The following is a 22,391-nucleotide window of genomic DNA, read 5'->3' as shown; positions in this document are numbered from 1 at the left end:
AAAAGCTAGACCTTTAGCATTCATTATTATGATCATTTGTCATACGTATTCGGTTGTTTATTAATAGATTCGTTTTCATGGACTTTGGTTTTTTGTTAGTAACATGTGTTCTTTGTTTGAGTTTCCCGCTACTCCTCGTTTCTATTGCTGAGGTGGGAAGTCGTGTTTACGACGTGAGGTACGTTCAAATGACGAACAACTGTGATGATGATGATGATGATGATGATTAGTGTCCTTATTTCATCATGTGTATTTTAGTTCCTCACTTTCACTCAACGTTTGTCCGGTCTGATTGCGAGTATGTATTACTGGTGGGATGATATTTTTATGTACATTTGAACTTTATTCCTTATAATCTTCTGTCTGACTGCACCTTGTTAACATTATTATTATTGTTATAATTATACCATTCCACACACTGAAATGATTTGTCTTTCTTTTTCTTATTAGATTCCCTACTGAAAAGTCATAAGAATGAGCAGCAAGGTATGCCACTGCATTTTGCACTTATATTATATTCTATATTATACATCAAATATTATATCATTATTTTTCTTTTCCAGGTATTTGCAACCTGGTTGCTTCTGGCTACAAGTAAGTTTGATTTATGAAGGAAGATATTGGTAAAACCAATTAAATGTGATACTGCTGTAAGGGAAATAAAGTAAAAAAAAAGAAAATTTCTCTCCTTACAGGTACAATTTTCACTCTCTCCAATCAGAGTAGGTGTCATTTTCCTATTAAAAAAAATCTGCATAATCTGATATCCTATCATATTGATATCCTGAAAGTCTCTCCATGGTCTACTTTAATTTGTCCTTTTTTATCAAAACAAATTCTTCTGTATTCTATTCTATTCTGCTTCTATTCTTCGATTTATCAGGTTGTATAAGCAAGTGGTTTGACCGTGACAACCCAGGTGGAAATGGAGATTATGAGTTGTTGGCTGACCTTCTCAATATGTTTCCTGGAGAAATATGCCCAAATCCAATCGACATCGAGGCCCAGACGACCTCCGGTCAACCAGCATCTCAAACAGGAAACGTCTTTCAAGTGTGAGGTTTAATTCAAGAAACAAATGATCTTACCTGAAGCTTTACAATATATGTTAAGATTTTTCTGTCTTTCTGAAGATACAATCCAACAACTGGGTTTTCTTGTGTAAACGCAAACCAAGGAGGAGGGTTTTGTGCCGATTATAAGGTGCGCTTCACCTGCCCAGAGGAATGGTGTTCAAGTAAGTGACATTAACACACAAAAACAGGCTGAGCTGTTCATTTTTACAATTGAATTCAATGATATTATCTTTTTTGGGGAATGAATGATATCTACTCAACTGGTCATCCTCTGTTAGAATGTAGGACACCCTGGTTTGACCGAGATAATCCCGGAGGAGTGGGAGACTATGAAACGCTGTCGTTAACCCTGGTAACATACCCACACCAGGCCTGTGCTCAGCCCATCGCCATTGAGGTCACAACCATTAGTGGGACCCCAGTACTGCCGACAGGAAATAGTTTTCAAGTGTACGACGACCAACAATATCATTATCTATACTAAAGTTCTATCAGATTAGAACAATGACATGGATGTATTTTGAATGTGAGACAAAATGGCTTTATTTCCCACCAAATATTTTTGCACTACTTATGCACTCTAAAAAATGCTGGGTTGTTTTAACCCAATTTTGGGTCAAATATGGACAAACCCGACCCAAAGTTGGGTTAAAACAACCCAGCATTTTTTAGAGTGTGTACTGAATATCTACTGCAATTCTCTTGATCAGTCTAGTCCCTGTAACTCCGACTGCTTAAGTCTTTAGTGCAGAATTTTAGAGAATGTAAGTTCAGTGGCCTGTATGCACATTTAAATTCAGAGAAATACAGATTTAACACTTGGCCACAGTTGTAGCACTTGCTTGTAGGACTGTGCACTTTCTGAAACACTTGCTCTTAAATATACAGTTGCCCAATTATATTTCTATGGAATGGAAAGGGCAGCATAGCTGCTGCCAAGTATCTTAAACTTGATTTATAGAAACTGCATGTTGAATTGTATTTGCAGGAGAAAGTGCTTCAGAAAAAGCACAGTCCTAGAAGCAAGTCTTTCAATGTTAACAGAGAAGATTTGTTTTTGCAGATATGATCCAACAGAGGGATTTGCTTGTGTGAATGCACAACAGACTGGAGGGTGTCAAGACTACAGGGTCCGTTTCACATGTCCAATGAGTTTTTGTGTTCCAAGTATGTATCTTAACATAATTATATATGTATATGGCCTCTCTGTAATATACATACACGCACCCCAAATCCAGAAAAGTTGGGACATCTTGTAAAATGCAATATCATTAAGTTGTTCAGAGAAAACGTACTTTTGTCAGTAAATTTTTTTTTTTTACTGAATTAATTGCAATTTGCATTGTGTCCCAACTCCTCTGGATTTGGGGTTGTGTGTGTGTATCTGTACACACATTTGTACATATTTACTACAACTATTCTCTGTTCATCAGAGTGTGTAACCAGGTGGTTTGATTCCGACAATCCTAATACAAATGGAGGGGATTCTGAACTCTTGACTACACTTCTCAGTTTGTATCCTGGGTACATTTGTCCGAATCCACTCGGAATAGAGGCTCAAACGATCTCTGGCCTGCCAGCATCTCAAACAGGAAATGTTTTTCAAGTGTGAGTATCAAAGGGTCTGAAGTGACACTGTCCTAATGTTTTTTTTGTTCTAAAGCTCTTTTGTATTTTCTGAAGATATAATCCAACAACTGGGTTTTCTTGTGTAAACGCAAACCAAGGAGGAGGGGTTTGTGCCGATTATAAGGTGCGCTTCACCTGCCCAGAGGAATGGTGTTCAAGTAAGTGACATTTACACACAAAAACAGGCACTGAGCTGTTCATTTTTACAATTGAATTCAATGATATTATCTTTTTTGGGGAATGAATATCTACTCAACTGGTCATCCTCTATTAGAATGTAGGACACCCTGGTTTGACCGGGATAATCCCGGAAGAGTGGGAGACTATGAAACGCTGTCGTTAACCCTGGTAACATACCCACACCAGGCCTGTGCTCAGCCCGTCGCCATTGAGGTCACAACCGTTAGTGGGACCCCAGTACTGCCGACTGGAAATAGTTTTCAAGTGTACGACGACGACCAACAATATCATTATCTATAATAAAGTTCTATCAGATTAGAACACTTGCTTGTAGGACGTTGCATTTTCTGAAGTGCTTGCTCTTAAATATACAGTTGCCCAATTATATTTCTATGGAATGGAAAGGGCAGCATAGCTGCTGCCAAGTATCTTGTTCTTGATTTATAGAAACTGCATGTTAAATTGGATCTGCAAGAGTGAGCGCTTCAGAAAAAGCACAGTCCTAGAAGCAAGTCTTTCCATGTTAACATATGCATGTTTTTGCAGATATGATCCAACAGAGGGATTTGCTTGTGTGAATGCACAACAGACTGGAGGGTGTCAAGACTACAGGGTCCGTTTCACATGTCCAACGAGTTTTTGTCTTCCAAGTATGTGTTTTAACTTCATCTAATATAATTTTATATATACATGTATATGGCCTCTGTATATACATACACACAACTCCAAATCCAGAAAAGTTGGTACATCTTGTAAAAATGCAATATCATTAAGTTCAGAGATAACATACTTTTTTCAGTAAAAAAATCTAATTCCTTTTTTTTTTTTTTTTTTTATTGCAATTTGCATTGTGTCCCAGCTCCTCTGGATTTGGGTGTGTGTGTATCCGTACATATTTACTACAACTATTCTCTGTTCATCAGAGTGTGTAACCAGGTGGTTTGATTCCGACAATCCTAATACAAATGGAGGGGATTCTGAACTCTTGACTACACTTCTCAGTTTGTATCCTGGGTACATTTGTCCGAATCCACTCGGAATAGAGGCTCAAACGATCTCTGGCCTGCCAGCATCTCAAACAGGAAATGTTTTTCAAGTGTGAGTATCAAAGGGTCTGAAGTGACACTGTCCTAATGTTTTTTTTGTTCTAAAGCTCTTTTGTATTTTCTGAAGATACAATCCAACAACTGGGTTTTCTTGTGTAAACGCAAACCAAGGAGGAGGGGTTTGTGCCGATTATAAGGTGCGCTTCACCTGCCCAGAGGAATGGTGTTCAAGTAATTGACATTTACACACAATAGAATTCAATGAACTGATATTTTATTGATCATGAATGAAAACTGGTCATCCTCTGTTAGAATGTAGGACACCCTGGTTTGACCGAGATAATCCCGGAGGAGTGGGAGACTTTGAGACACTGTCGTTAACCCTGACAACATACCCACTACAGGCCTGTGCTCAGCCCATCGCCATTGAGGTCGCAACCGTTAGTGGGACCCCAGTACTGCCTGGAAGCAACTTTCAAGTGTAAGTTTAACTATATAATTTTATAATAAAATATTATAGTAATTTTGTAATGATTGATGGGCATCTACTTTGATTCTGCAGATATGATCCACTACAGGGCTTTGCGTGTGTGAATGTGCCGCTGAGTGGATGGAACTGTCAGGACTACAAGGTCCGCTACACGTGTCCGCAAAATTTTTGCAAAATCCCTGTCCTTTCAAGCCTCCCATTAGATGTCGAAAACATGACTGCTTTACAAGTTTAGGCTATATCTGTCAAACTGAGTTTTTAATTTAGATTTAGATTGGAAACAAAATAAACATTTGATTGCATTGCCATTTCTCGCCTCAGCGCATATTATTGGACCATTGGTGAAGTGCTAAGAACATTAGAGGAAAATGGTCATTTTGATTCAAGAATCGTTCTATGACCTGCATATCAGAAAACCTGTGCACACTTGTAAATGTGTAATATAGTTAAATGTTTCTAATAAGCCTCAAGTTAAATTAACAAGTCAACTATGCTGCTTTTTCCTCATAAATAACAGCAAGCATGAAAGTTTGTGATTAATATATCATGTTGTAATAACCTTCTGGGGCTCAGGAATAGATTGTAATTGAATTTTAATTTTAATTTAATTGAATTTTGTCATGATTCAAAATTTAAGGGAAATGTTATGGAGTTTCTAATCAAAATATGACATTGATTTCAATTTTGAATCAAAACAGGGCATTGATTTCATACATCAGGGTGTTAGAAGGATAATGTAATGAATCCATCAGTGACCGTGCCATAAATACTACTGTAGGTAGGTACCTTAATGCACAGTTAAAGGGATAGTTCACCCAATAATGAAAATTATGTCACCATTTACTCACTCTCAAGTTGTTACAAACCTGTATGATTTGAACACAGAAGAAATTTTGAAAAACATGGGTAATCAAACAGATCCCCATTTACTTCCATTATATGGGGAAAAAATACTATGGAAGTCAATGAGGCTTGGGTTACCCATATTCTGTTCAGCAGATGAATAAGATCATCCAAGTTTGGAACAACTTTAGGATATAGGCTAAATAATGACATCATTTTTATTTTTGGGTGAACTAGCCCTTTAACTGAAAATAACTTGTTTTGTTTTATTGTAAGGAGAATATAGGACAGCATACAGTGATAAAAAATTAAATTGCATACTTATAAAAAAAATTACAAAATGTCTGTGAATATAACTTGGGTATTATGTGTGCAGGAACACTAAAGTGTCTGCATTGGCTCTTTCCCCCCTCCTCTCTTCTGCAACCTTCTCGCCACTCGACCAGACTAGGTACAGTTGATGCCGAACAACGTGTTTTTATTTTATTTTTTTTTTATTTTGATGTGCGTAGAGAAAGTACTAGAACTATTTCGATGTCATTTCCGGTGGAATATTCCAGTAAATCCTGCCTTTAAAAGGCGACGCGCTGAAAATGCGAACTGCGTTGTCTGTGACAGGTGCAGTCTGTAGCCTAACATAAATGTCATCTTCGTCCATTAAAGGCCATAACTGTTTTTGGGGAACCACTGAATGTGAGTAAAATTAAAAATACTGTGTCGTCGATATATAAATACAGCAAAAGCAGTTATTTGTCGCTCGACTTTGAAGGTAAGTTTGTTCTCACATCGTGACATATTAAGTTTTAAAATAATACATTTTGAGATAAGAGATACTTTATATTGTTGTTCATATACGCAACGTAACAGTATTGCTATATTAAATGCTTAATTTTTTGACTTCATGGGAAATTCTGGATAGGGCAGACCGAGAATAAAAGTATATTCATTCAGTATATAATATTTACAGTGTGTCGTAACAAAGTAAAATAAATGTAACTTAATGCTGTAGCGTAGGTCAACGCAGAAGACCTATTGCAATTGGATACGGATAACGTTACAAAACAATAGCTGCCTGATGTAGAATACGCAGTTGTTTTTAGACTACAGCACTGATATCGTGCAGTACCTGTTTATAGCCTATAGAAATAAGATCGCGCCGACATTGCGCATACGCAGCTTTTTCAAATGCAGGAAATGTGTATGTTTTAGTCATAAATGCATCGCATGGGCTACTTAACCTTATTAATAAAGCATCATCATTCAGTTGTGAACTGGCAAGAGTTAGATTGTCTAAGAGTCAAAGAGCTAAGAGTCTAGCTTGTTAGATAACCAGACTTTCCTCTTTAGTAAGGCTGAGACAGTATTCTCCGTATGTATATGGCGTTTTTTTAAATGCAATTTATGTGCAACATACGTGTGGTCCTCCTGAGGCAGGAGTCGAAGTGCGTTTGAATGAATCTCGGGCATGATCTCGGGGCGTGCGGAACTGCGAATACTCCGCATAGCATACCCAAGCCATTCGTGGACTCTCGTATTGGTATTAACACTATAAATTCCCTCTTTAGAGGTGTACCATAAAGCTTACGTGATAGAATTTTGGTAATACGTATGTAACTGTCAGTCATCTATTTGCCAAACGATGGTATTAAGCGAATCCACACAACAGCTTTGGCGCCCACGCTCTGTTGTTATGTATCGTCATCATCGTCCCGCGTTCTCATTGGTTTGCTGGCATACGGGTATTTCATGCGCAGGAAACCATAGATATAATAAATACATAGATTCCTATTGGCCGCTGGAGCGTACGTCAACGGCATCGCCATATTGCGTAGGGCAAATTTCTCATACTTCTCATAAGCGAGAATTGAGAAAAAGGCCTGTTTCGTGTGCTGCTTGGGGCTGTACAAATCGCCACACAATTAAAAACAGGCCTCGAGGAATTATCTTTCACAAGCAAGACTGAAAATGTTGTTTCTGGTTGTATTTGGTCATGATATAATTAGTAACGTCCAGAGGAGAAAATTCGCGAAATTTTAAAAATGCTAATTTAAAAATTATTGTGTATATATGTTTTAACAATAACAATATGTTATTGTGTATATAGGTTTTTCAGTCGACAATTTAGTTGTTTAAAGGCCAAATCTGTGGTTTATTTATAAAGCTATTTAAAAAAAAAATTGATCTGACCACTTATTATATTATACCACTTGCAATTATTAATCTATTATAGCTATGCTGTTAAATGATTGTACTATTCATAGTCACTCTTTAACTTATTTTTTATTTTCTATACTGTAATTGATATTTCTTATTCCATTGCTATTATTTTTCCATTATAGTATTATACATAAACTATATGCTATTATCAATATTTGTATTATTATAGTATGTACTTATGATATTATGTTATACTATTCATTGCTATTTTATTTGCCGTATACTGTTTGTTTATTTTATTGACTAAACTATTTACTATTACATCTCACTTTATGTTATTTACTATTTGCCTTGCACTGTAGTTGTAGTACCATTTCATATGTATTACCATAAAGGATCCATCAGTAATCTTTGTTATTGCTAAAATCGTGTCAATCACAGAAAATACTTTTTCCACAATAAGAAAACCTTATTTAATTTAATGTAAAAATGAAATTATATCTTCACAATTCTTATCCAAGAATAAAAAGCCAGATAGCCTATCATTACATGACAAGCCTGAGCTTTGACAATTCCTTAGACAGTCTAACTATAAAATGCATTTACATGCATTTGATTAGAGTGCAGTCTTGCCCTCTGCAAAATTGCGGACGCGTTGACGTATTGCAGCAACATTCCAAAGCGGCCAATAGAGTGCCGAAGACGACGTCACTTTGTAGGCCAAAACGCGGAAGTGAGTTAGCATTTAGCACTTCCGGTACCCTCGCCCTAAAGTCTATGGGTATTTGGAATGGGTGTTTGCTAAATCGCCTGAAATAAGGTCTGTGGTTAACAAAGCCTCTAAATATTTTCATGTTTTGATCTGACATAAACACACCGATTATAACCTCCTTGTTTTTTTAAACTTTATTGTGTCTGCTTGTGGTTTTTTAAACTTTATATAGGCTTCAAAATGTATACATTTTGGGTTAACTTGTAAAGATTATCTTGATAGACAAAACGTGTTAGGGTCACAACTATTTGAACACAGATCTTATTTTTTGCAATTTTCCAAAAGTCTATGGGGAAAATGCATAGCTTTTCGATCGAGGGAACCCATGCGCCGCTAACTTCTGAGTTCTCCTACAAAGTGATGTCATAACTTCAGCACTGGGTGTTCATCTGAGTGGACAAATACACACCAAAAAATTTTTTTACTGAATTTGAGGAGTTATATGGTTGCAAAGACCCCCTTAGGAATTAACGGAATATGCGAGGAATGCTTCAAAAAAATTAAATTATACAAGCTTTCTGGAAAAGAAAGGGTATCATTTTAGGGCTTTGTGTCATTTTGACCAACAAGGGAACGATTTGGTATAGGATGTGCGCGAAGGATGAATGTTAAGTTCATGTTTTAAGTCAGGTCTTTGATCATTTTGTATTTTGTGGATGTTTTATTTGAAATAAACTGCACATGGGTTCTCAGTTCAACTTGCCTTCAGTGGACATTCATTACAGAAAGCTAGACCAACATCCATGAACCCAGCAGTTGCTCCGCTTCGCCTCCATCAAGGTGATCGATCCATAGACGATGAATTTGTGGAATTCTGTGAAATTTCTTGCCAGGTGGACTTGTATGATCTTGCCTTAGAAGATATTTTTCGGCATGGACTAGCCTAAATGACTTAATTAATTACTGAGCGGTTCTTCACTGACTGTGGGAGTTGTGGACACGGGGCCTCTCATTCCCACTTTCTAGTCCCACACTACAACTCCAGAGTCTGTCGGCACATCATGAGTGCCATGCCAGAGTCTCCTCACGTCACAGGCGTTTCGTCATGTCATGGCCGCTACGCCAGAGTTTCCAGACGTCACGGCCATTCTTACACTGCCACATAGACTTCTTCCAGAGGTGGCGACTTCTACAGTTCCTCCAGAGCGGTGACCACCTTTGAACTAAGCCCCATGCTACAGCCACGGAGGCTGTTCCCAAACTCTCTGCCAGCACTGTTATGGCCACGGAGGTCATCCACAAACTAACTGTGCCCCATGCCATGGAGTATGTCCGTGTCTGCTCTGTCACGGCCAGGTGGGCCTTCCCTATCTGTGCTTCGCCATGGCTTTCTGTGTGAGTCTTATGCCCTGCTATGGCAGTTTTCTGTGCAGCTCTGAGCTGCATCCTGGTCTCTAGATCCACCGGCTCTGCCCTGGTCTCTTGCACAGTGTCCAGCCGTCATGGCTGCCATGCCAGAGCCTCTCCAGGTCATGGCCAAAACACCAGAGTCTCTAGACGTCATATCTAGAGCCCCCTCACATCATGACTGCTTAGATTTCCCCAGAATTGTTATTGGTGCTGGGCTATAGTACCCAAGCTCCAGTGAATACAGAACTTGGATCTAAATTGATTTTATCAACCATGACTCTGGTGGTTCCTAGTCCTGGGGTCCCAAGTCCGGTGGTCCCTAAGGTCAACCCACAGTACTTCGTAATGGCCACAGCCATCATTGTTTGTGGGCTGCATACAGCTTCTCCAGAGGTGCTAAGCCCCATGGTATGGCCACGGAGGTCGTTCTCGAACTATCTGCCATTCTGCCCATCACGTTAGGGCCATAGAGGCTGTTGCCAAACTTTCTGCCTGCACTGTTACAGCCATGGAGTCTTCTGCCCCTCTGCGGTGGTCTTCTGTGCAACCACCGACTCTGTCCTGGTCTCTTGCACCATCAGTTTCGCCTTGGTGGTCTATGGTCCGCCACTGCTCCACAGTCCATGGTCTCAGCCACTGCTCCATGGCCCAGCCCCAACACGGTTCCATGATCAAGGCCATGAGACAGGTCCTTTTTCTCTTCACAGGCCTGTTTTGATTGGGTTCATGTGTCAAGTTCTTATTGGTTGATTGTGTTCAGGTGTGTCGTGAGTCATTAGCCTTTGTGTACATACAGTACAGCCCTCATGATATCATTGCCTCTTGTCTAGCTTTTTCTTTTTCTGCTGTTGGTGAGTTTTTGTCCATGCTCATGTTTCAAGTCAGGGCAATTTTGTTGCTGTTTTATTTTAATTAAACTGCACATGGGTTCTCATTACACAAACCTTATGGAACAACCTATGTAGATTTTTTGTATGTATGGTTCAGTGCATGAGGGGATAAAATTTAGCTTTTAAAGATATGTATTGTAATTAAAATCTACTGATGCAAATAGATAAAGTAATCAAATAAAAACAATTAAATGTGTTTTAGATATTTCAAGTCTGAAAGAACACGTGTTATAGAATTAGCCCAAAAATATCTAAATTGACCAGCACAAGAAAAACAATGGTTGTTCTTTCCTTAAGTGGGGGTCTTTAAGAGTGAATTTGGCACACACACACAAAAAAAAAAACCCACCATGTTACAATATTAGATAATACAGTGTTGTGTCTTGGTGGGCTGGTCTATCTGTGTGAGGCAAGACTTGAAAGCACACAATACACTGTTTTTTTGCTGTAATCCATGATATTATGATGTTTTTATTGCCATATGTTAAAGCTGCTTTTTTATGTGGTTTGGTTGCAGTGCTGTTTGACTTGGAGAACTTTGGAGACCATCATGATCCTTCTGACTCCTACATCTGGTATGTAGAATAATCGATACGTATATGTAAAACAGTGGTACATGTCATTTCTGCTCCCTGCACAGCTAAGAATATGGCTGTTTGTTATGTTTGGGATTTTTAATAATGAGTGACACTAGCTGTGTTTCTGCAGTCGGTAATGGTTGGCACAGGCCTGGACTTCCTCATATGCTGAGGACAGCTCTGGAGCTATAGAGGCTAGGTTGCGCTTTAACTCAGTATCTTGAGCTGGATTTAAGACCATTTTTGACTATTTATTCATCACCAATACTAGTTTCTTAGTGGTAGACTCATATGTCTATTATTTAAAAACATATGGGCTATTATTTTGCATGATGTATGATAATATTTGTCCTGAAGTTGCTTTAACCTGCCTATTTACACTGAGGTTCAGTTACGCAACTGAAGTAATGTGCTACCTACGGAGAGTATTAGACAGTATTAGTGTTCTGGAAACAGATAAACGTTAATCCTGTCAATCCGGGCTTCTGTCACATGGAGCATAGGAATTAAGCATGCAAGAAGACCTTTGGTAATGGCTACGTGGGGTCTTTAAGCAAAAGTTAGTTGATATGCTCTTTGGTATTCATGTCAGTTGTTAAGATTACACTGCCACAACAAAAAGGAGATATTTTCCCTGCTTTAATCATCCCTTTAGACTTAGGGCTAATTTCTAGTTCTTTATCTAGGTAAAACTGGATAGATAGTATGAAAGATCAAATGACATATTATCTAAACATTCGCAAACAGGAAGCTACTATAATTCTCACTTATCTTAAAGTGCCCCAATTATGCTTTTTTTTTAAAGGTTCCTAATTTTGACCTTAATAATTTAAGGTCTCCTACAATAGGTTTACATCCATCCAAGTTCAGAAAACACTTTCATATTCTCAAAATATTGCGCATCACCTTAGTTCTCAAATAGTTTGAAGCAATTTGTTCGAAGATTCAGTCTCTCGAAACCACGAGCCCACTCTGTTCTCATTGGTCAGATGGCCCAGTCTTGTTGTCATTTGTCTACCATTTATAGCACTTGTCAGAAACGAAACCATCTTTGAATTTCAACTCCGGAGGCTTCCTCAATCCTCAGCGATTGTACAGACTGTAAGCACAGTATTAATGGCATTGATTTTACCTCATCAATTTGAGCCTGAGTCAGATGATGAAACACTGGAAGAACTAGTTGATCAACCCAAACCTCCTTCACAAGAACGACTTGAGCATGATGTTTCTCAGTGGTAAGTTTTTACTAAGTCAGTATTAACTGCAGTGTATTTCCATCAACAAGCCGATGTGTATACTTCTAAGTGCACATGTGGGAACTGTATCAGTAAGCGTGTCAATAATGGTACGTTAGCCGAGCACTAACGTAAATGTCTGATGTAACATTACAGTTTGTAAACCAAAATATCGCTTCATCCTTATAATTACTCAAGGTAGTTAGAATTATTAATGTGCATTAATTGACACAATTTTAGGTGGTCTAATAGTGGACCCACAGCTGAAAAGCAGAACTATTTCAGTTAGACAGTGGGTCTCATTCACTAAGCAAATTTGTGTGTGAAATCGGTGTACGAATGTTTTCACAAACAAATCATTACTCACCAAAAACATTTGTACTAAAATCTATTCTAAATGTGCGAAGAAATTAAGGAACAAATGAAACCACATGTACGCAAAAAGCACTTTCTCTGTGCGGCCTTATAATAGTGTTAAGAAGTTATATTTCATCTTAACACAATAATTATATTATATAAAATAATACAATAGTTATAAATTATAATATTTATAATAAATAATACAATTTAATTCCATCTTAAATATATTTTACATCATATACGTTGACAGAATAATAAAAGCTGTGTTGGGTTTCTCTGAATAATGCAGATTTATACTAAAGTACAGCTGGCTAATAAGAGGTCTGTAATTGGTTTTATGAATGACACACTCGGCTTGAGGATCCTTTCTCTAAAGGCTGTAAAGGAGTGGTTGTGTGGAAACGCCTTATATGGAGATAGTTTGGGTGTGTTTTATGCAAATGAAATGACTAACCTAGTGCACGTAGTCACTCATTTAGAAGACTCCAAATTCATTCTCATTAGAATGAGATTAAAAACAAAGTCATGTACGTACGCACTTGTGAATTAGGCAGAGATTTTCTTTGTGAGAAGTTCAAAATAATCAAATACTAAATAACCAATTATTAGTGAATGAGACCCATTAACTTGAGTGGTTAGCTGGTGAACCCAATATAAAACACAAAACTATGTATTTTGAACACTCAGTAGGAAATGTATGCATGAATAATTAATCATACTTGCAGGTTGTGATTTAAAAGAAGCAAGTTGGCGTTTTGCAAATCCCGAGTTGACCTCACCAAGATTTGAGAAGCAGTCGTCAGTAAAATGACAGGGACACAACAAAAGGCTATACTGCTATGGTAATTTTAACCCCTGACTCTTCACATCCTCATTCTTTGAAAGTGTTTACAAAGAGAGTGCTTTAGCAGCACAGAAAACAGCATCTTATCGACATGTCGACAACACAAACCAACTACAGTGTTTGAGGGCGGGTCAAAGTACAAATTGTTCGCGGGCAGCCAATAAAGACAATAGGATGGCTTTATGCAAATTTGTTACATACAGGTACGTAAATATATGTTATGGAAGTGAGACTGGATTTACTGATGACTCTTTTTGGCAGTTCACAATCTATTCTTTCTTTTGGGAGACTATAACTTTATTTTTCATGTACTTTGATCTTTAAAACTTTGCAGACCTTTTACTTTCACAAACAGCTAAATTACACAATACATTCGTAAAAGCATAATGGGGCACTTTAATATAAGAAGGTGTTACTTTCATAGTTTACTACAACACTGTCATGCCACATTTCATCAGTTAGTCAAATACTAGTGTATTTTGCATACATTTATGAGAATTAAAATCTTTTTGGCATAAACATTTTCTGTAAAAATTAAAAGCTATTTACACTATAATAGGTATATAAACTACTGTTTAAAAGTTTGGGGTTAGTAAGTCTCTAATGCTCACCAAGGCTGCTTTTAATTAAACATACAGTAAAAAGGTAAAATAAGGAAATATTATTGTGACTTAAAATAATTTTCTATTTCAATATATGATTTAAAATTTGATGTATTCCTGTGATGACATAGCTGAATTTTCAGCAGCCATTACTCCAGTCTTCACTACCAATATAATTCATATTTACTTACTTTAATTAGCTTTATTCATTTAAGGTTATGTTATTCTCAATGGATATCTCACATTCTGAAAATAATTTGAAAGGAGGTCTAATTGCCTTGATCTACAAACAAACATCAAGCTCTATGGTGAATTCTGTGTGTTGGCATGTGCTGTGTCTCATTGACTGTTTTCTTTCAGATGAAGAGTCGCTTGAAATCGACTGGCTTTGGAATCACATCAAGTTCAGGTTACAAAACACAATAGTAGGAACCCTTACTTAAAGGTGAAGTGTGTGATTTAATCCTAGTTTAATATGCAGAAATCGGCTATAATACGCCTTTTTTCTGATTCCCCATAAAAATGTAAACACTGTTGTTTTGTGGCACTATCAAAACATCACTCTGTTGGTCGGAGCAGACAGACGTAGCAACATTGGCTCAACCAATGGTGTGCGCTTAAAGCAGAGCTATCTGTTGTTCTGACCAGTGGCAGACGGGGGATGTGTTTGTTTGCTAGTGACACAAAAATTACACACTTCACCTTTAAACCTTTTTAATGTCTTTGTGAATGCTATAGGCAAGATTTTTTGTTTTATGAGCTTAAAATATTTACACGTAATGTGCATGTGTTCTTGCATGCTTCCCTCCCCTAGAAAAGCAGCACATGCCAAAAAATGAAAGTTGACCTGCAAAGAACTTGTCATGCATATAAATGTTTGTGTCTTTTGTCATATCAAATCTGCAAATGGTGGACTTGAGTCTCCATGAAGATCTTTGATAGCATAATGACTAAAATGGGACAAATAATGATGTGAATTTCTCTAGGAAAACACAAATTCAACCACTTCAGATGTTCTTTTAGATTGTATGCCCACTGATTTGCTCCAACTCAAGGACTTCTTTTATGTGGCTTCATTGAAAATCACAGCAGTGCTCCAGTGGCAAACAGACTTGGTCACACTTAAAGAAAAGCACTAGAATTCTAACAAGTCTTTCTTGCTTATTTAACTATTTTTAGAACTTTCACTGTTAATATTCTTTTACTTTTATATCTATCATCTGTATAGTGTAATCATTTCAGTAGTTAGATGAAATTATAATGGGTGCTTGAATGCAGTACCAAAGATGGTTGATGAGTAAATGATTTGTGAGTTCTGCTTTGAGATTTGAATCTGCATTGCACTGCATGATTGCCAGTTGTTGTGGGTGTGAGCAGGCATAACTTCTTTTTACAAAGACAGGCATCTCATTGTAAAAATGGTTATGTCAGCCATTTTTAATACTCCCTCAATCAACTGATTGCTGACCACTTTCTAAACACTGTAGTCAAAGCAACACCAGATTATCTTATTATCCAAATGAACCAAACTCTAACATCAATCGAACTCGGGTGCGCGCCAAAAGTAACTTAAAGGTTTAAAGAATTAACTTTTAAAAAAAATATATTTTCAAGTATTTAAATTGGTTTAAACCAAAGCTTCAGTTTTAGAGGGCTAATGGTTGTAGATCATGTGATGAATCATAACTCCAGGAATGTTCTTTCTATTTTCTGTTGAAAATGTTTAATTTGCTATGGTAATAGCACTTTGTGGTTTTAGTGCACAGGGATGAACAGTCATTTGATCACATCAATCAAGTGAGTTTCTTTCTTTGGGTAAATGTCTTTTATACCTTAGCATAACATAATTATTGTCTAATTGAAATGACAAATATTGTGCAGTGCTTATTCCCCCCCCCCCCCCCATTTCATAAATGTTATTTTTATGAAAATGTTTTAAAATACTACAATGAGTCAACCTCATTTCAAAATTATAGCTTAAAATTATAGTTAACCCGACTGAGGTGGAGACAAGAGTGATAGAGACTCAGGTGGACCCGATAAGCTGAAGACCCTGGGCGATGCTGCTGTCCTGGAGGGTCTAGGCAGAACTTCGAGCTTGCAGGACCTTGCAAGACCTTGACCAGACAGTGGTGGAGCTGGAGAGAAGGAAGAACCTGGTGGAGCCAGGTTGGAGGGACAAGGCGTAGCCAGAGGACCGGGAGTCCATGGCGCAACCAGGGTGATGACTGACCAAGGCAGAGCCCAGTGGAGCTTGTGGGATGACGGCTACGATGGAGCGTGGCACCAGTCGGTTGACTGGGCAAAATTAAGTCCGGGGACCGCAATGACACAGACTTGGTGCTGAGCTAGGAATCTGCACCACCAATGACGAAGGAGACTTGAAACTAATGCCTTCACATTCTTCAATCATAACACTAGGTGTCGAATTCATCACATTCACCACAGTGTCTGTATGTGCGGGGCTCCACTCAGTGCCCTCTATTGATACCACCACAGGCACAGGGATCGGCTCTCACACCTGATCAGACTCTTTTTCCAGCTTGAACTTCGGGTCGACTGTGGCCTCAAGAGTAAACTCCTATGGGATTGAGTGGCTTTTTGGTGCTGGCAATGAGTAGTCCTCTTCTTACTCACAGAAGGTGAACGGGTCGGGCATCCACACCAAAGTGGCTCCCAAAGTTAGAAAAATTCTTGAAAATTGCTTTCTTTTTCGCACTGAGCCCTGCCCGGAAAAACACAGGCCATAGTGGATGAGATGGACCAGGTCTATGAAGTCCTGTGTCTGTTCCTTGTGGGAACAATCCCCCTGTAAAAGGATAAGGATTTGTACTGCCACTAGATCCATTCTGCTGGGTTCTTTCTGCCACAATGAGGTTGATGCAGAGATGAGGAGATCCGGATGTATTTTCTGCAGTTTCTTATTCATTAAAAAATAACATAGGTACTCAGCATACACTGGAATCAAAAACCATGAGCAGAACAACCTGGAACCAAGATTAACTGAAAACAGACTCCATGTATACTAACACAAACCAATGAGCGAATCGAGAAACGGGTGCAGTGCATAATCAATCAATGAAAAACCAGGGTAACAAACACGAACACAGGCAACAGAACACAAACCAACTCAGAATAGAACTCAAACTCAAACAGACGTAGTATTTCATATAATTATACTATTTATTACATAATTATATTGTTTTATTATTCACATAATAATGTGAATACAAAGGTTGTTGTTTTTTTAAGAAAGGCTTTTTTGCAATAAGTGAGAGAATCATTTGTGGTCCTCTGTTTAATGTTAATAACACTATGTTAATATGTTTTAGAGAGGAAGTGAATCATTACAAGAATCACATGTTTAGACTATGGAAGAACTTGAACTTTATAGTTAGTTAGCAGATACTTTAAATAAAGTTTAACTAGTTAACTCCAATGGAATTCATTCAATTTACACTTTAATATATTTTTATGTAACTGAGAGCTCGTCAAACATGCACTGAACTCGCTGTTGTGTAATTGCTCATGTTTTTTGTTGTTGTTTTTTTGGTAGCCTTTTTCCAGGACGCTAACAAACTGCTTCTAAACGAACAGGCTAACTGGGTGCATCTAAAGGAGTTTGCCCGGAAAAATGCGGCCAACTCTCTTTCTGTTGCCAACATGCTCATGGGCATGGCTTCAATCCTCTGCAGTCTCAACGGGTATGCATTCATGCTTTTGATTTGTACTCCACAGAGAATATCAAATGCATACAGAAATGTAACTTTTTTTTTACTTTGAGATAAATCTATTTGACTCGGTGACAATTCATTATGGGAACGTTGTTACAGTAGAAGGAAGTTTAAAGGAATTTCAGAGTTTGAGCTTAAATTCAGTTAAATCTCTTTGACTTAATTGTAGTTTTGTGCTTTCTTTCTTTATGTCCCTGTTATTCACAGCCATCATCATGCGGCCTGCTGGCTGGTTCTGATCGGTTACCTGCTGGATTTAGCAGATGGAGCGGTTGCTAGGCAACTGAATGCGTGTTCTGCACTGGGTGAGTAGTGTTGAGTGTTCTTAAGTTCAAGTGAGTGGGGCCAGGAGTGAGTCTTGTTTCTTAAGATGCTTCAGTCCCCTTATCAAGAAGTAAAATGAAGGGAAGGAATAAATGATCAATTTAATAATTCAAACATAAACATGTAAAGAAAAGCAGTTGTACAATTATATATATTAAAAAAAAATAGGAAATTTAGAAAATAAGGAAAGTTATTGATGAATCGGGATTTGTTCGCGAAAATGTTTGTACGCAGTTTTCCCTCCCACAAAAAAAAAACAAAAAAATAAGCAGGTTTTCTTTTTCAAACCACGAAACCTTGCCAACTCTGTAGCGGGAAACCAGTGGATTGTGCAGGCGGTCACGTCCACCCAGCTGCCTGAAATAGCTCCGCAATGCCCTCACAATGCCTAGTCACTTGTACTCTTGAGCTGCTTACTGTTGTCGCTCTGTTGTTCTGCAGAACCTCACTGATGGTTGTTGTTTTGCCTCCCTTTTTATGGCAATTGAGCAGTTCGTTTGTGATGAAGCAGCCTAATTCAGGGGGATCATGTTCTGATTGTTTGTTTTATCCCGATGCTTTGGACCACCAACATATTTGACATTGCTCAAATTGTTGACCACGGAATTGGAATACCAGTCCACTTGTTTGGGGACACACTCAAATGTTCCAACCTGATGAAAACATGCCCCCACCTCTCTAGATAAATAACTCCTGAATGTTGTTGATAGATGATGATAATGAGCTTTTTTGGACTGGCATGAAGATTTTTCTCTTTCTCTTTTCAGATCGTATTAATAGTTAAATAGTTTAGTGCATTAATGGGAATGGAGCGGATGGTCGACTGATAATCCAACAACAGAATAATCGATTAGCATCGCAATAACTGTCAGCACAAGTGATGGGGAGTCCAACTCATTTCCGTCAATCAGTTTGTAGCAAGGTTAGTGTTCAGGGAAGAAGGAGGCGGGAACCGCAAATGTTCCACATACTGTAACTTTAATTCATAAATAAATAAACAAACACCAAATGAAAGTAAAGCGGCAGCCCCTCACGAACGCCTGCTGCACAAACATAACAAAACACAATGTAAATAGTCCTGGCCTGGTCCTCTATCATCCTTCACTGCGGTCACTCCTTTTATCCTCCCAGAGCTCCTCCTTGAGACATTCAACTGCTTGCCACACAGTTCTTTAAAAGAAAATGATTCAGCGACTCGAAGTTTATTTAAAGTTCTGGAGGAGCACATTCAGGTAATCAACCAATCCGCATCGCAAGAGGAAGCTGGTATATATAGCCGTCCCTCACCTCTGTTCTGTGTCAGTTTCACAGCATCCCTCCACCAACCCATCGCCTCACACTTGGCTGGTTTCTATCCCAGTCAAGGATGGGGAGCACTCTGGGTTCATGCGCATTTCCGAGCTCAGAGCCCTTCCCCGGAAGTTTTAAGTCGATGAGTGCTTAACTGTGATGCCAGTATGCTTGAACCGTAGTGCCTGGCTGTTACAAACTGTGAGCCAAAACTTGGGATTTTGGCATGGCAGCTAGTCTTAGCCTCAGATGTCATGCCCACAGACCATTGGCTGAACGTCTGATGCATAAGACACACAAAATGGGAAACAATTTGTGAGTTTCAAAGTCATTATCTGATTGGTTGAATTCTAGGGGATTTCCGGGAGACATGCATCACGTTTTTTAACGGTCTGCCTGGAAACAAAGCCATCGTGATGCGCTTATGAAGGAGAAAGAAGTCATATTTACAATTGTGACAATGAGTCACATAACAGGATCAACTAACTGCTGGATGTTCAAAAGTTTATTTATATAATTGATTACATGCACCACAGTCTGTTGTTGGGACAGTGTCTTGTGCATTGAATGTTGCATTTTTGAGATGCAACAATGTTTTTTTTTTGTTTTTTTTCTGCAGGTGCAAAGTTGGATGATTTTGCTGATTTCACAACATTTGGAATAGCAACATCTCTCATCTTAAGGACACCCAGTCTACTGGATAACATCCTGTGCATGTTGTATGTGCTGTCTGTCTTCACTCGTCTCTGCTTCTTCTCTAGTGGTGAGGAACTTCCAAGATTGTTTACATACATAACACACAAATTTAGTCTTTAGCTGAACTATTCTATTTGCCAACACAAGACAAATCTCTCTCATATATAATGATAAAAAATGACCACTTTTATACAGGAAGGATGCATCAGATTGATCATAAGTGACAGTAAAAGCATGTAATGTTACAAAGGATTTCTATATCAAATAAATTCTGTTCTTTTGAACTATGTATTTAAATAATCCTGAAAAAAGTAACACTAAATTAATAGTATGAAATGTATGAACACTAAATCAGCATGTTAGAATGATTTTTGAAGGATCGTGTGAAACACTGAAGAATGTAGTATTGGCTGCTGAAAATTCGGCTTTGCCATCACGTAAAGTAGAAAACATTACTTTCACAATATTACTGTTTTTACTGTATTTTGGATCAACTGCAGCCTTGCTGAGCATAAAAGACTTCATTCAAAAACTTCCAAACTTTTGAACGGTATATATCCCTATAAAAAGTGGCTGTCAGTTAGAGATGTGTCTGTTGTTTTCCGCAGGAATCCCGTTCATGTACCGTGGCCTACCATGCATCTACTCCTCTGCCATCCTAGTGTGTGTTTCTCTGCTGACTGGAGGAAACATGGCAGTACTGAGAATCTTAGCAGTGGCCATGATTATCTTCATGGTCAGTCAGAACTTCTACCCTCATGACCGAGTACTGGAGTCTCAGGCCTGGAAGAAGGTGGTCTACGTCGGTGGTAAAGACAATAACCAATAAATGACTGGCTAATAAATTAAAGTTCTACACTATTTTGTCTAAATGAATAAAATGCAAACGAATGAATTCGGCATTACAACATTGTATTAAAATGAATATATTCATATTGAGATTTACTAAAGGTTACATGATGCAAATGTAATTAAATTATTGCTGCTTTTAAGTGAGTGTTCAGTGTAAAAATAGGGAAATTAGCATGTACATTTAAATATTTACCAATTTTCACCAAATAATTGCATACATTTTTTTTTCTCTCTCTCTCTCTCTCTATTTAGGAATTGCCATGGTGTTTTGCCCCTCTTTCCCTCCAGCTTGTCTTTACTACTTGTTATGGTCAGTTTCCTACATACTGTTTCCAACAACCCTTTGGAGCTGCAAAGTGTAAAGGGGTAATGGCCTATGGGGCTCATTCGACAGAGAACCCCTTGTGCTTCTGCAAAGAAAAATCAAACCAATTTAGAAAATCAGAAAAATCACTTTTTGTTTTGAGGTGATGAGCTTCATGAAATCTCCATGATCTACAATAGGAGGCCTACAGTATGGACATTTTGATTGCTGCTGTTGTTTCATCGCTAAGGGTGAGAAATGCTCTTTGCCTCTGCTTCACACATATTGTCATGTGTTTCGAAGGTCATGTTGACACAGATACAGTAGATGGTCTCTAATACACTATGTGTGGTGTTTGTTGCACTGTTCAGCCTGACGGATTTAAATCTGAAAAGGCAAGAAGCAGAGTAGAGATTGTCAAATTTGCTGTGGAATTTATACTTGTAGAATTATGCTTATTATTATTATTATTTTTAATTTTGGTTATTGTTTAAGAGACTGATCCGGAAAAGACAACTCAACTCTTAATCATAATCATATTTTCCGCTTTCTTTATTCTGATTACTTTGCCCTTTTTTAAATAAATACCAAAAGGGAATTTTATGCATATGATCTGTGTCATTTCATGTAAAAAAAAATAAACAAAAATTAAAAACACTACAGTATGAATAAGGTAGTGGTTTCATGTAGTTTATCTGGTGCCTGGACTTTGATCAACACTTTATGTCCCATATAATATTAGCTAGGCCTTTTAAAATCAATTCCTTGAATAGGAAGAATGTGGCAGTTGGTTTAATTTTGATAAATGAGTTGATCCGTATCAATTGGCCTCTGTTTTAAGGGGCCCTGCTTTCTGACTCATTAATCAGTAATTACTTGTTTAGCAAGTGATCTTCCATTGGATTTGCTGTTCTGTTCACAGGTTCAATGGGAGATTGTTACCCTGCAACATAACAGTATTGAGGCATTAATTTGTGTTTTGTGCACCACTTGTGGTTACTTTTTATTAAAATTTAGTTGATGTTAAAAAGAAAATGTCTTTGTGTTTTTTAAAGGTCTGTCTGTGAAGGATTTGGATGGTACACCCTTGTACCATGCTATTTCCATTAAAATACTGCAGTACATTCAATGCTGTGCAA

General features: G+C 38.0%; 2 protein-coding genes across 9 annotated transcripts; both read left to right on the top strand.

Annotated features, from left to right (window-relative positions):
• Positions 1 to 448: 448 nt before the first annotated feature.
• On the top strand, positions 449 to 4,671 carry LOC148970636 (mucin-5AC-like). The gene is made up of 15 exons (XM_089124501.1): positions 449 to 486; positions 564 to 594; positions 696 to 722; positions 884 to 1,055; positions 1,134 to 1,237; positions 1,355 to 1,526; positions 2,140 to 2,243; positions 2,510 to 2,684; positions 2,760 to 2,863; positions 2,980 to 3,151; positions 3,432 to 3,535; positions 3,809 to 3,983; positions 4,059 to 4,162; positions 4,244 to 4,412; positions 4,494 to 4,671. Exons 1-15 carry the CDS (start codon positions 475 to 477, stop codon positions 4,654 to 4,656), a joined length of 1,788 nt encoding a protein of 595 aa, XP_088980627.1. The 5' UTR covers positions 449 to 474; the 3' UTR covers positions 4,657 to 4,671.
• A 1,162-nt stretch (positions 4,672 to 5,833) lies between these two features.
• On the top strand, positions 5,834 to 22,287 carry tmem269 (transmembrane protein 269). 8 transcript variants are annotated; one of them, XM_039651743.2, is made up of 8 exons: positions 5,834 to 5,957; positions 10,951 to 11,008; positions 14,413 to 14,461; positions 17,609 to 17,756; positions 17,994 to 18,091; positions 20,020 to 20,163; positions 20,705 to 20,905; positions 21,201 to 22,287. In XM_039651743.2, the coding sequence occupies exons 3-8, from the start codon at positions 14,413 to 14,415 to the stop codon at positions 21,308 to 21,310; spliced, it is 750 nt and encodes a 249-aa protein (XP_039507677.1). In that variant the 5' UTR covers positions 5,834 to 5,957; positions 10,951 to 11,008; the 3' UTR covers positions 21,311 to 22,287. The 8 variants fall into 8 exon arrangements, with proteins under 8 accessions (XP_039507677.1, XP_039507676.1, XP_039507679.1 ...); XM_039651742.2 differs by having other exon boundaries at positions 5,834 to 6,033; XM_039651746.2 differs by having other exon boundaries at positions 5,837 to 6,033; positions 17,650 to 17,756.
• Positions 22,288 to 22,391: the final 104 nt, after the last annotated feature.

This window comes from Pimephales promelas, chromosome 20, assembly GCF_988280905.1.
Source record: "Pimephales promelas chromosome 20, fPimPro1.hap1.1, whole genome shotgun sequence".
Taxonomy (NCBI): Eukaryota; Metazoa; Chordata; class Actinopteri; order Cypriniformes; family Leuciscidae; genus Pimephales; species Pimephales promelas.
The sequence above is the reverse complement of the archived record's forward strand: the minus strand, read 5'-3'. Positions and strand labels throughout refer to the sequence as shown.

Excerpts from the sequence above, each read along its gene's own strand:
- tmem269 (XM_039651741.2), top strand. The coding sequence starts at position 14,380 with ATGTGCTGTGTCTCATTGACTGTTTTCTTTCAGATGAAGAGTCGCTTG. Across the intron at positions 17,757-17,993 it reads ATCCTCTGCAGTCTCAACGG|CCATCATCATGCGGCCTGCT; the intron begins GTATGCATTCAT and ends TGTTATTCACAG. Across the intron at positions 18,092-20,019 it reads GAATGCGTGTTCTGCACTGG|GTGCAAAGTTGGATGATTTT; the intron begins GTGAGTAGTGTT and ends TTTTTTCTGCAG.
- LOC148970636 (XM_089124501.1), top strand. Across the intron at positions 1,238-1,354 it reads CCCAGAGGAATGGTGTTCAA|AATGTAGGACACCCTGGTTT; the intron begins GTAAGTGACATT and ends ATCCTCTGTTAG. Across the intron at positions 4,163-4,243 it reads CCCAGAGGAATGGTGTTCAA|AATGTAGGACACCCTGGTTT; the intron begins GTAATTGACATT and ends ATCCTCTGTTAG.